The 12,885-nt window shown below is 56.9% G+C and overlaps 1 protein-coding gene across 3 annotated transcripts in view; it reads right to left on the reverse strand.

Moving 5' to 3' along the window:
• Positions 1 to 12,885, reverse strand: part of TMEM63B (transmembrane protein 63B) — a 23,700-nt gene continuing 10,815 nt past the window's right edge. For all 3 annotated transcript variants that reach the window (XM_037142608.2, XM_037142609.2, XM_037142607.2), the window contains 17 exons: positions 12,830 to 12,881; positions 12,238 to 12,346; positions 11,584 to 11,654; positions 8,046 to 8,126; positions 7,445 to 7,568; positions 6,639 to 6,772; positions 6,359 to 6,496; positions 6,087 to 6,240; positions 5,191 to 5,297; positions 4,854 to 4,940; positions 4,623 to 4,688; positions 3,390 to 3,552; positions 2,727 to 2,832; positions 1,567 to 1,734; positions 1,207 to 1,322; positions 958 to 1,038; positions 1 to 721 (listed from right to left, as the gene is read on the reverse strand). In XM_037142608.2, the coding sequence (XP_036998503.1) occupies positions 530 to 721; positions 958 to 1,038; positions 1,207 to 1,322; positions 1,567 to 1,734; positions 2,727 to 2,832; positions 3,390 to 3,552; positions 4,623 to 4,688; positions 4,854 to 4,940; positions 5,191 to 5,297; positions 6,087 to 6,240; positions 6,359 to 6,496; positions 6,639 to 6,772; positions 7,445 to 7,568; positions 8,046 to 8,126; positions 11,584 to 11,654; positions 12,238 to 12,346; positions 12,830 to 12,881 (1,949 nt within the window). In that variant the 3' untranslated portion in view covers positions 1 to 529. The remainder of the gene's footprint in view (positions 722 to 957; positions 1,039 to 1,206; positions 1,323 to 1,566; positions 1,735 to 2,726; positions 2,833 to 3,389; positions 3,553 to 4,622; positions 4,689 to 4,853; positions 4,941 to 5,190; positions 5,298 to 6,086; positions 6,241 to 6,358; positions 6,497 to 6,638; positions 6,773 to 7,444; positions 7,569 to 8,045; positions 8,127 to 11,583; positions 11,655 to 12,237; positions 12,347 to 12,829; positions 12,882 to 12,885) is intronic.

Genomic DNA, 12,885 nt, shown 5'->3' on the forward strand with positions numbered 1-12,885 from the left:
AGTGTCAGCTATGCCCACCCCCCACCCCAGGTCGCCCCCCTGGCGTGGGCCTGACTCTTCCTCCCACTCAGCACCTCCCGCCCATGCAGCCCCTCAGGGCTGGAGGCTCCACTGCCCTGGAGCGCCGGGTCCCAGGGGGACTTGGGGGAGGAAGGAACTGGGGACTGCCCTGACCCACCTGCACGCCCCCAGGTCTCCAGCCATGGCGCCAGGTACCCATCTTGGCTCTCATTAATCCTTTTCTGACCACACTACTAGCCTGGGGGGGCACTGATCTTGGGGAGCTGTGTCCACACCCCTCTGCCCCGGGACCGGCTCGGGGCTCTCCTCACTGAGGTTGGGGTCTCCTCTCCCACTCTGTGACTGGGGAGAGCAGCAAAACCCCCAGGTTTAAATACCTTATTGAAAGCAAGGGATGGGGGAGGAAGGGGCTTTAGATCTAATAAATTATTAGTGTTTCATTGTTTTAGTGTCCATGGGGGGTGGGTAGGTGGGGGCAGGGCGTGGCCTCCAGGGCCCCTCCCTCCCCTTACTGGTGAATCTCATTCTCTATGAGGCTGTCCTCGCACGACTGGAAGTCTGTGTCTGTGAGGCCATCAGGTGGCATCAGCAGCTCCTCATCTTGGGACGAGGTTGACGGGGGCTCGTCCCCAGAGCTTCCAGGACCCCCATCCCCATCCCCGTCCACCTCTGAGTCCTGCAGCACCTGAGCGATGTATTTCTGAAGGGGGAAAGGAGTGAGGCACGTGGGTGGGTGGGGCGGTGATGGCGCGTCACAGGGCCTACGGGGAAGGGGCGTATCCTCTGCCCAGGGGAGGTGGGCAGCCCCGTGAAGCCAGGGCTCTCCCTGCCCCTGTTGCCCACGGCTTTCCTTTCTGGAGGATAATGGGGTATCCGGCTTTGGGGCTGAGTCTCAGAGGCCCCTCCCCACCCTGGGCTGTGGAGTGGGGCACTTACCGCAGATTTGGGGACCGCAGCAGCAGTGGGAGGCCGTCCATTGCTTCTGGAGTCCACGGCGTCTGTCTCTGTGTGCTCAATCTTCAGGGGCCCAGAATGCATCAGGGGTTGGCAGGAGTGCCCTCAGCCGTGAGTCATGAGGGCACTCCTCACACCCTTCTGGCACCCACTGCCCTCAGCTCCCCACCATCCCCTCACCCCCTGTACACCCTTGAGTTTCTGCTGTCCCCTGCCCCCCTCACCCCACACCTTGTAGTTGTGGGCACTGAGGTATTTGAAGTGTCCGAAGCAGACGTGGCAGAGACAGATGACAATGGTGATGACCAGGACGACGAATGTGAACATGGACGTGGGGGCTAGGAACCCTGTTATGGAGGAGCAAAGAATGGGGCTACCTCTCCGCAAGGCCCCCCCCCGCCAGGGGCCCCAACCCCAATTTGCTACCTTCGGAATGTAGTCCCACCCTCCCACGTGCTGTAGCCTCTCCCAGGACCCTCGTCTGCAGCCTCTCGCTATCAGGGCCCTTCCTGGGGCCTGCTCTGCCTTGACTCTGGAGGGAGGCCCCTCCGGCCCCACCCACCCCAGCTCCCCACAGGGAGGGGCCCTCACCCGTGCGCATGGTGGAGAAGAAGAGCAGCCAGAAGAGGCAGAGGATGGGCGCGGCCACCACCTGGTTCACAGCCCCTGAGTGGATCTTCTTGTCCAGCTTGGCCGGCAGGTAGGCGTAGTAGAGATTGTACCTGTCTACCAGGTGCTTCAGCAGCATGTACATGAGCCCTGGGAGAAGCCACATGGGCCCTGACCTTGGAACCAGTGGCGACAGCCCACTGCGTGTCCACTGCAGGCTGTCCTGGTCCTTCCAAGGCTGAAGGGCTGGCCTCCATTCTCCTGCCTCAGCCCCACACAGGACAGTGCCCCAAGCCACCAGCAGGACCAGACCTGTTTCCTCTGCTTCAACCCCTCAATCTGCAGTCCCTCAGTAGCAATTCTACTATTACAAAATCCACTCATTTGGATGAACGAGCATCCTGTTATCATCCACACTGTTTTTTTCTACTCCTATTCCTAAACAGATGAGCATAAATTAGGCAGTAGTTCTATTTTCCAGGAGGCTGAGAGAATGGAACTTTTGGAGAAAAACAAGGTTAGTTTGGGAGTTTGGAGCCTTCAACAACCAGGGAGGGTGGTTAAGGGGCTAGGATGTTATCAGGGGGAAAGTAGAGGCCACCAGTGCAAGCAATAGTTGAAGAGAGATGCTAAACTCCAGAGGAAGAAGAACCTGCCGCACTCCACCGCTCGGCTAGGCAACGACACCTGCTAGGCAATGACACCTCCATGAGTGTCAAGGGCCCTCCCTCCCCTCCCCCCCCGGGATCTGAGTATCTCTCCTGAGTTTACAGGGCTGTGTACAAATGTGCGCATGGACCCCGTGTGGACATGTGTGTGTGAACACCTTAGAGGGTATGTGATGTGTGTCCCAGTATATACATTTGAGCCAAAGCCTTGGTGTGGACGAGTATGGTCATGGTGGGGTGACTGTGCCCAGGGGTTCACCACAGCAGGTGGGTCCAGCCTGAGCTGAGATGGCTTTTCCCCTCCTCCCCCCAGGCCAGGTCCCAGACTGAGCCAGGAACCAGGTGGGAGGCCCAAGGGGCCGGTCTCCCAGCCGGGGCCCTGTCCACTCAGGGTGGCCTGCCTTACTAGAGTGGAGAGGGCAAGGTCCCCGGTCCCCCCGAGCAGGGCCCAGGTCCCGGCGCGGCGGTGCCTACCGAAGGGCACGATGATGGGGCAGGTGATACTGTAGGTCATGACCACCGTGAAGACGCACATCATCCAGGCGTAGGCTGCGCCAAACTGGAACTCGTAGGCCTGATGCTGGGGGGGAGATGGGCAGGAGGGTGGCTCAGGGAGAGGAGGGGCGGAGAGGAGGGGCACAGGGCAGGTGGGAAAGGAGAAGGGATAGGAAAGAAGCAATAGGGAAAAGGAGCCCATGTCCAGGGTTGGGCAAGGCAAAGCAGGCAGAGAGAGGAGCTGTGGCTGAGGAGGAGGTCGGGGTGGAGAGTGACAGGGCATGGGGGTGGGGCCTTCAAGGGGTCAGGGGCTGGCAGAGAGGTGGGCTTGGGATGGGACGCCTAGAGCCCTCATGTGGGGTTAGGGCCCAGGGACCCTATGTGTAGGGACCTGCATCTCCCCCAACTCCCATCGCAGAACACTAGACTGTCCGAACTGGCCGGGGCCTTCAGGATTATCTGTGTTGACCCATCACCTTACATATGGGAAAGCTGAGGCACAGAAGGGAAGGGGATAACCCAGGGCCACAGAACTTCCCTATCTCAGCACCCATAAGCCCCACACCCTGGCACGCAGCTGCTGTTCCTGGTTGGGCCCACCAGGGGGCGCCGTGCGAGCCGCTGCGGCCCCGAGGCCGTTACCCGCTTCACGTTGCGCCTCTCCGCAGCTGAGCGCGCCAAGCAGAGCCGGATCATGTACATGAGCAGGCCCGGAATGCGCAGCAGGTCCATGGCGTTGCCGATAAAGGCTGAGGCAATGACGTAGTTCACGAAGAAGGCGCCGTTGTCAGGCAGGAACACGCACCTACGGGCACCAGGCGCTCCAGCACTGCACCCCTGGGTGGCTGCCCACCCGCTACCAGCATGACAGGCACTGCACTTTCATCCGCAACGTGCCTTGTGAACAGCCAAGTGTCCCCAGCCCACCCTTGAGCATCTGGGAACCCCAGTCCCCTCAGAGTGTTGACACCTCCCACACCCTCACTGTGCGTGGACACAGCCTGAGAATGTGAGCTCAGAGGTGCCCTGAGACCCTGTGCCCCATAAAGAACCATGGAGAGAGTGCTTGAGACCCCTACGGCCAGCAGTATTCAGGGCATATGCCCAAGATCTCCACAGACAACCCTGTGAAACTCCCCAAAATCCCTGAGAGTGTGAGCCCCAGGAACTCCAAGAAGGCTCTCTGCCTTAGGTCTTAACCCAAAGTCACCTCCAGAACACAAGCTCCAGAGATCTTCCCCTGGAGATCTTCAGAGCAAAGAGCCTAGGATGCTGGTGACTGTAAGTGTGAGCCCGAGATTACTACAGATGGCCCAGAGCAAGACCCTTGGAGCTTGCACCCACATTGCAGCCATGGTATGTGCCCCCTAAGACACCCTCACAGGGTTCCCCAGAGAAGGGGTCTCAGGTATCAGCAGTCACACCTCTGAACAGGAGCCTGACAGTTGAGAGGTGTGCCTTGACCTTGTGCCCTGTAAGTACCCCAGAGTTCCCCCTTAGATCCCCGAAGAGACCCTCAGGGATACCTCTAGGAACCCCCAAGTCACTCCCACAGCATGACCAAGATCCAACCCTCCAGACTCCCAGAGTTCATCCCAGAACCCTCACAGAAACCCCATGTGGGAGCCTCAAATACACCTTCAGGGTGACCTGGGAGTGAGCCCCCAACATAGCCCCAAGGAAACTCCCAGGTATACCCCGGAGACACCCTGTGAGCCCCCTGGGATGACCCTGCCAGCCCGTGGGGTGAGCTGCTGCCCCGCCCCACTGCAGGGGCAGGGAACTGTACTGCACCCTCCCCCGGGGAAGGAAGTGTCTCTCAAGCATACCAGCCCCTCCACACAGTCTCCTTCCCTGGGGGCCCCAGTCACTCACTCAAACCGAATAGCTGCCTCGGCCAAGAATTTCTTGTCAAAGAGCCAGCGGAAGAAGAGGTCTAGGCTGGAGAGGAGGAGAGGGGTGGTGGGGGCTGGAACAGGGATGGGAGTCCCGCCAAGAGGGTGCTTGTCTTGGCAGGGGATGTGGGAGCCTGAACTGCTCCCTCTCCTCGTCCTGAGACCCACCCCCCGCCCGACCCCAGCTCCCATCCCTTCTCTTTGAACCCACCTGCTCAGTCCCAGCGAGGGCAGGAGCAGCACCATGAAGATGAGGAAGGTGTAGCACTTGTGCATGGTGGTCCTGTTCTCTCCGGAGCTAGGGCAGGGGTCGCAGGGGCAGAGGTCAGGTGGGCCAGCCCCCATGCTGTTCCCCAGCCAATATGGTGTCCTGGGAGGGTCCCCTGGGAAGGGGGGTGCTTCCCAACGTCAGAATGCTGACACCATGCCTGTCCTGCCAGCTCTGGGACCCCCAGGGCAGGGAGCTGAAGTGGCAAAGGGCTGTCCAATGGCATGGGTGTACTTCTGGGGTGCCAAAGCAAGGCACCATGTATGTGGAGGTGTCTCACCGTGTCCAGTGGGCTTCAAAGAAGGCAGAGTAGTAGACGATGGTGGGGAGCAGGGCTGAGAAGCACCACAGCAGCAGGGTGGGGAAGAACTGGGTGATGATGGGGTTCTGCAGTGGGAGACAGGGCGGGGCGAGTCAGCCGAGGGTAGTCTAGCAGGCCCAGCTCGCTTTGCTCACCTGCCCCTCCCCCACGGCTCTCAGGGCCCTGGGTTAGAAGTCCGGATCCTCTGGAGGCCAAGGGTCGAAGGTGGGGGCCAGGGCCATATTTACAACCCCAGGGTGAAACATGTTAGTTAGCCATTTGCTGAGTCCTACTATGTGCCAAGCACTGATCATGTACATTACATGTATTCCTCACAGCATTATCCCATTTCACAGATGAGCAAACTGAGGCTTACTAGATTACCCAGCTAGTAAGTAGTGGCGTGGGGATTTGAACCCAAAAATTCTACGCCTTGTCTATTGTGCTATTATCATTCAATGATTCTCAAACTACTTCCCTTTGAACTGAGTGGCAGGAGGGTGAAGGGAGACCAGGTGAAGTGGCCCCCCACCCTACTGTCATCTGTGCAGCCTTGCTTTGCCATACTGGGTTTCAGGTAAGACTCCTTTGGATAAAGGCTTTAAGTTTGGCAGCCAACTGCCTAGTCTGAACCTTCCATTCTTCTGTTGGGAAGAATGAGGGATGAGAAGGGAACTGTCCCAGGTCCATGGTCAGTTAGGACTGGGCCCGGGCTCTCTCTTTCCTGGGGTCTCTCTAGGTGTTTGCACATGCAAGGGTGGCCTGTCCCAGGGAAAGGTGGCAAGGAACCCAAGGGAAGGACACAGTGGGATCTGCAGCCCACGGTGTGTGGGAGCTTTTTGGTGGGGCAGGGTTGCAGTGGGATATGGGCTCACGTTGAGGTACTCCACGGGCTTGGTGACGTTGAACTTGTCCATGGTGGTGATGATGATGGCCGGGGTGGTGAGAAAGAAGAGGAGGATGAAGAGGACGACATTGATGACTAGGCAGCGCAGCCACCAGATGAAGCCTCGTATGGAGAGGTGCTCCCTGGGAAGGCCGGGAGGCAGTCATTCCAGGGACTAGATGCCCCACTGGTGGCACCTAGGACCCTCCCTCCCTGCCCGCTGGAGCCCACCCAGGCCCAAGAAGCCTGCCCTTTGCTCACCAATAGATGTTCTGGGGGTCTGGGGCGTAGGACACGGTCCAGTTAGAAATGTGCAGGGACTCACTGCAGGACGAGGAGCGTGGCTCCCCGCGACAGGTGCAGCCCTGGCATTTACACACGTTGAAATCCTTCAGGATACTGTGGGGATGGACACCAGTTATCGCAACACCAGTCGACGGGGACCCGAATGCCGACAGCTGGCCATGAGTGCAGGGACCTGGGAGCCCCAGACTAGTCATGGGGACTGGGGCCGGGGTGGGCAGGCTGGAGGGAGGCTCACATGGCGGTGATGGTCTCATTGTGGAAGGTGACAAAGGCCATGCCAAGAGGCTTCTCGTTCACCTTCTCCTTTTCCCGCTTGTAGTCCTCCTTCAGCTTCTGCTCCAGCTTCGTGTAGTACTCGATGGCCTCCACCTGCAGGGCGGAGGAGGCAGGTTCTGGGCAGAGAGCTAGGCTGGTGCCTGCAGACCAGCTGCCCCACCCGGTCCTTCCTACCGGTCAGGTGCTGCTCTCAGTTCTGTCTCTCACAGCAAACCTATGAGGTCGGTACAATTAACCCCATCTTACAGATGAGGAAACAGAGGCACAGAGCAATTTAAAAACTTGCCTAAAGCTACAGAGCCAGTGTGTACAGCATGACACTGTCCTCTTGGCTGACCTCTTCTGATTCAGGGTTTGAAAATTTGGTCACTGTATGGACAGGGGACAACCCAACGGTGGGAATGGGACTTCAAGGGCTGTAGAACAACAGGCAGAGAGCCGCTGAGAGAGGGGCTGCACCCTACGCCTGTCTCCGGCTACGGCCTCAACTCCTCTGGGAGTCAGCTTGCCTTTGGGTGCTTATGTGCAGGGCCTGTGTGTGTGAGAGTGTGCACGCACGCACGCACGCACGCACACACGCACGCACACACGCACGCACACACGCACGCATCAACAGGGTGTGGGACGCGCACCACGGAAAGCATCCGTCTCTGCTGCGACCTGCCTCCTCAGGACCTTCCAACTCCTCCCCATGCCACCGGGAGCTCTGGGGCCCTGAGGTCTGTGCCGAGGCCGAGCACTCCCCTTGGCCAGCCCACCTCGTACCTGCTCACAGCCTCGAACCACACAGCAGCAGAGGTGACCGCAGGGCTTGGGGTTGATCATAGTGGGGACATTCTCCTTGCTTTGGAGGTTTGTGAAGTACTGCTTTCCCCGCTCAGCCTTCTTCCTGTGGAACCCAAGTGCCCAGTCACATACTGCCTGGCTGGGAGGGCCGGCGGGGAGGCCAGCTCAGGGGTCATTAGTTCACTCCCCAAGCATGGGGGCATCTTGTTCTTGGGTTTGTTTAGGATGCACAGCTCAAACATGTCCCCATTCCAGGGTCCCAAGGTCTCCCTACCCACCCCTTGCAGACTGAAAATTCTTCCTACAGTCTGGCCTCAATTTCTTATACTGTAGTTGAAGAAGGGTCTGTCCTCAAATGGGTAGGGATGGTGAACCCCTTTACTTCTGCAACCAGCTCTAACCTCCAGGCCTTGCTCTCTGCAGGCTGAACTGATAAGCACACCAGGGGCTGAATGAAAATCAAATGCCCTGGGGAACACCCAGGAAGGGAGCCAGCCTCTTCAGCAGCCACGATGCCCTCCATAACGGGCAGGGGGCCCTCAGGTGTCACCCTCCCACCTCCAGTCCCTGTCCCCATTACCTCTCCGCATCAAGGAACATAAGGCGAGCCACGTTGTAACATGGGCGGGCTTCCAGAACCGTGCAGTTGGGGTAGGCCTCCCTGAAATACAGTCCACCATCATCTTCTACGAGGACCCTCCCCCTGCCCCCAACTTTCATGCATGACCCCATCACCTTCAAGACACACCCAATTCAAGCTCCCTCTTTCTTAGTCTATAGAAATGGGAGTTCCTCAAGAATAAGACACTGAAATTCCTCCTCGAGCTAATCTGAGCAGAGGCAGTGTGTGCACAGAGGTGTGGGGGACTGTGCGAGCACAGCACGGGCCGATGACCCAGATGTCACCGCACACTGCGTGGTGCTAGGGCGGCCACGACTGTGGTCTGATTCTTGTCCAAGGCTGTGAGCTTTAAGTTGGGAGAACCTGAGCTTTAAGTTTCTACTCATGGGTTGTTCCTTTACCCTGTTCCCAGGAGATCTGGGTATAGACCAACACTTAGCCTTGACTATGAACTGACCCCAACCAAACCACAGTCTACAGAATAGTCTCTGCCCCAAGACCAACCAGAGACTGATCCTGAACCCTGACCTGAGACTGACCTTTAACCCCAGAGACTGATCCTTTACTCGGACCCAAACTGATCCATAACTCAGACCGAAAACTGACCTTCTAACCCTAGCCAGAGACAGACCTTGACCTTGACTTGAGACTGACCAGACAGACCGTTCCTGACTCTCAGTACCTGGTCCCTGGCAGGTCTCAGGGGATAACCTGTTGAGTGCGTGTGGGAAGCAGTTCCTTTTACATTCTGATCACATCCTGTTCCTTGATCTTAATCCCTAATCTAGGCTGAGCCCCATTTAAAAAAAATAATTATGCAGTGGATTGAGCACCAACCTTCGAACCAAAGGGTCACCGGGCACATGCTGGGTTGTAGGCCAGGTCCCCAGTAAGGGGTGCTTGAGAGGCAACCCCACCTGGATGTTTCTCTCCCTCCCTTCCCCTCTCTGAAGATAAATAAAATCTTTAAAAAAAATTGCCTGGCTGGTGTAGCTCAGTGGATTGAGCACAGGCCTGTGAACTAAGGGATCACAGTTCGATTCCCAGTCAGGGCACATGCCTGGGTTGCAGGCCAGTTCCCAGCAGGGAATGCATGAGAGGCAACCATACGCTGATGTTTCTCTCCCTCTCTCCTTTCCTTCCCTCCCCACTCTAAAGATGAGTAAGTAAAATCTTTTAAAAAAATTTATGAAGCACCACTGTTAAAGATGTATTATATACTGCTTTAAAGTAACAAGATAAACTGCACTAAACCATGAAAATTTGGAAACTGACACCTGATGGGCTTCCTGAAAAGCAATTCCCAGACCTTTTCCCTGAAGATGTTGTTTTCAAACCACTGTAGGAACCCTCTTTGGAAGGGCCTCGCCGCCCTGTGGCAGGGTGAGCCCTCATTCTCAGCTGATCTCTGGTCCCTTAACCCCCAGCACACAGGTCCCCTGATTTGCACACAGGATGTTCCCTAACTCTGCTGGGCCAGTCCTCCAACCCAGAGAGAGCCCAGGCCTGGACCACAAGCCCTGCCAAGTACTGTCAACTAGCCCAGGAGCTCCGTGAGGACAAGGCTGCCTCTTGTATTTTACCATATACCCATGATTGAGCCCACAGCTTACACACAGTAGGTGCTTAACAAACATGTTATGCCAAATGATTTGATCAATGAAATGGCTATTCCATAATATTCATTCCGTTGATCCTTCAAACCCCCATTAGAACCAGTTCCCCGCCCCCCGACATCCCTGCTTATGGGCAACTACCAATTTTACTGTAATCACAGACCATTTCCTAAACAGAGCCACAGAAGACCGATCTCTGAAAGACAACTTGGACTGTGAGCCCCCCATAGATGACCACCATGTCTGGTTCTTCCTCGTCTCCCTGGTGTGATGCACATAGTAGGTGTATAACAAAGGTGTGCTGCATAAATGAAGGCTTGGCTGATGGGGTTCACTCCCCAAGAACACGCAGGTCTCTGCTCAACTGTCACCCTGTCAGAGCCCGTCCCCCTGCTCCCCACCGAACACCCTTCCCGACTCTTTCACTCCGCCCTTCTTCCTGCTGCGGTCTTCTCAGCACCCACCCCCACTCGACACAGGTCTGTTACTGGTTCATTTGTTTACTGTCCTCTGGGCCCACTAGAATGTAAGAAGATGAGGGCGGGGGCTTTTTCTTTTCCATTGACTATTCCTTCCCCAGCTCCTACTCTGGTGCAGCCGCAGGGAGGCGCAATGGACATTCGTGAGCAGGGGGCTTGTGGAAGACAAGCTAGAATCAGCTAATAGCTGATTCTAATTGGACAGCGATATTAAGGTGTCAGCTAATTCTGAGCATACATTAGCCTTAATCTCAGACTGCGCCCTAATGCTGATCAAAGCCTGAGCTCCAGTAGGACCCCGAATTGTTCTCTCAGACTGCCCGAGATTGATTCAGTTTTGACTGTTGTTCTGGGAATTGTATGAGGGCAGGGCCTCTCTCTCTTTTCCCCCTGCCTGGCACAGAGAAGGTGACTGATAAACACCTGCTGAATGAGCTCGGTGCTCACCTACCAGTGCTGACCACAAACCCATCATTTTCCTGTAACACAGAGGTGTGGGGTCTGGCCCTGACCGGTGCTGACTCACGATGCTGTCCTGGTCTGAGACAGCACCTGGCCTCTGGTCCCAGCCAGCTCACGGCGAATCCAGACCTCACTGTGAATCCCGATCCTGACCAGAGATGGCCCTGACTCGGACTATCAATGTCTCTTATTGAGACCACTGGCCGACTCCTAATTCTGACCACAGACTGACCCCAGACCAATCTTTGATTGGACCTGGACTGGCTTCTAAAGCTGCTTCCATACTGTGAACCCCCAAGAGTCTGATGGCCTTTTACTCATTTGTATAGTCCCAAGGCCTACCACAGGGACTTAGGCCTTAGTGCCTAAGAAAGTCTGCTGAATGGATAGATGAGTGTATACTAGGACCCCTAACCCTGTACACGGCTGTTCTGGCTGCCTGGGACCCCCTCCCGCTGAGACAGACCTCCAGAGTTGAAAAGACCTGAGAGGACACACGGCCCAGGTGCTCGGGGCTTCCTGATGGCCCACTCGGAGTGGGGGAGCTTCTCCCTGCCAGTCCACATACAAACTCCAGAACATCACATATCATTCTGAAGAAGCCATACACTATGGACCCTTGGGCAACAACCCGTGATCCAGTTCGAGCCGGAGAAGGCAGCGGGGGTTGGGCAGGGGGGCGTCGTGTGGGAGACTGGACTCACTTCTCAAGTATTTCAAGTATTTCTCTTGTGTTCCTGGAGATGCCTATCACCCAGCCCAAGTGTCGGGCTGCCCTAGAGTCAGAGAATTCTTTAGTCTAACCTCCACCCTTGCTTCGGCCCAGACTCCGAGTGAGAGGAATGAGAGGCACGTGAGGGGGTCTTGGGAGTGGAAAGGCAAAGAAGGGTCTGCAGGGCCTGAGGCTGTAGGGGTCGGGGGGTAGGAGTGGCTACTCACTCAAAGTGCTTCTTGATCTTTTCTGACTCTGCATATTTGGAGATTCCATTAATGAAGAGAGTCCGCTTCACCTGGAGTGAGAGGCGCCAGAAGATGTAGGGAGGGGGTGGGGAATGGGGGAGCAGAGAGGAGCAGACAGAGGTGGTTTGAGCGGAGAGGCCGTGGTGAACTTCTGACAGTAGTCAGGCAGTGAGCCTGACCAAAGAGCCATCTGGCCCCTGGCGCCTCAAGGAGTTGGGGGGAGGAGAGCGGGGGAAGACCCAGAGCGGGGGCTGGCACGGAGTGTGGGCATTCACCACTAGTTTGGGGGTAAGTTTCACTTTATCCACTACCATAGGGAATTTTACTACCACATCACCAACCACAGCTACTGCCCTGGTGCCAGGCATAGCACAGGGGCTTTCCATACGTCGCCTCACTTCACCTTCCCTCCAACCTCGGGACAGGCACTGCTGTAACATCATTTGTCAGAAGAGGAAACCAAGGCTTGAGGAGGTGACGGCCTTAGAGTATGGGAGCTCCTGAGCTGCTGAGCCAGGATTCACACCAAGTTGGCCTGATCTGGGGTTGACAAACCTCAGAGCCGAGGCAACAAGGGCCTGGGGGGCAGGCAAAGGGCCGACGCAGGGCAGACCTGGGCTCTGCTCCACTCACCAGGTCGTCCTCCTTGTAGCGCATCTTGGATGTGTGTCTACGCATGCTGTAGACGGTGAGCAGCAGGTACAGGAAGGCGAAGGAGGTGTGCAGCCACAGCAGGTTGTTCCTGGGGGGAGCAGAGGGCACGGAAGCTTCAGGGGCTAGGAACACACTCAGACACCCCCAACCTCCTGGCATTCGTTAAATCCTGGTATAGGGCCCCTCCGCTGGACCAGTCTTCTGGAACTGACAACCCACAGGGTGGGCCCCACACCCTACAGCCCCTAGACCCGAAGACTGTTCCATTCCCACTGAAAGGCCCCAGAGGTCACCTCTTCATGCCCTACCCACTGGCCACACTACCCACCCCCTGCCCCTAGTCGGCCGTGCCAGCCCAAGGCTGCGTGCTCCTCTTCATCCGGTCAGCCCTGGCAACCCGCAGCAGGGTTCCGCCTCTTGTTTCCAACCTCAGCTCTCGGGCACCACGGCCTCAACCTCAGCCACCTGTCCTCCGAACCCTCCCCCTCTCCTCCTCTGCCTGTTCGGGCTCAGACTCTGACACAGACCTTGACACAGACCTGGGCCTCACCGACCAGCTCCTTAAACTTACCCTGATTTCAAGTTGGCAATGGTGGTTCTCCCAAAGCTGTAGGCGTTGTTCTCTGG

The sequence above is a fragment of the Artibeus jamaicensis genome, unplaced genomic scaffold, assembly GCF_021234435.1.
Source record: "Artibeus jamaicensis isolate MK-2021 breed Jamaican fruit bat unplaced genomic scaffold, CSHL_Jam_final contig_484, whole genome shotgun sequence".
Lineage (NCBI taxonomy): Eukaryota > Metazoa > Chordata > Mammalia > Chiroptera > Phyllostomidae > Artibeus > Artibeus jamaicensis.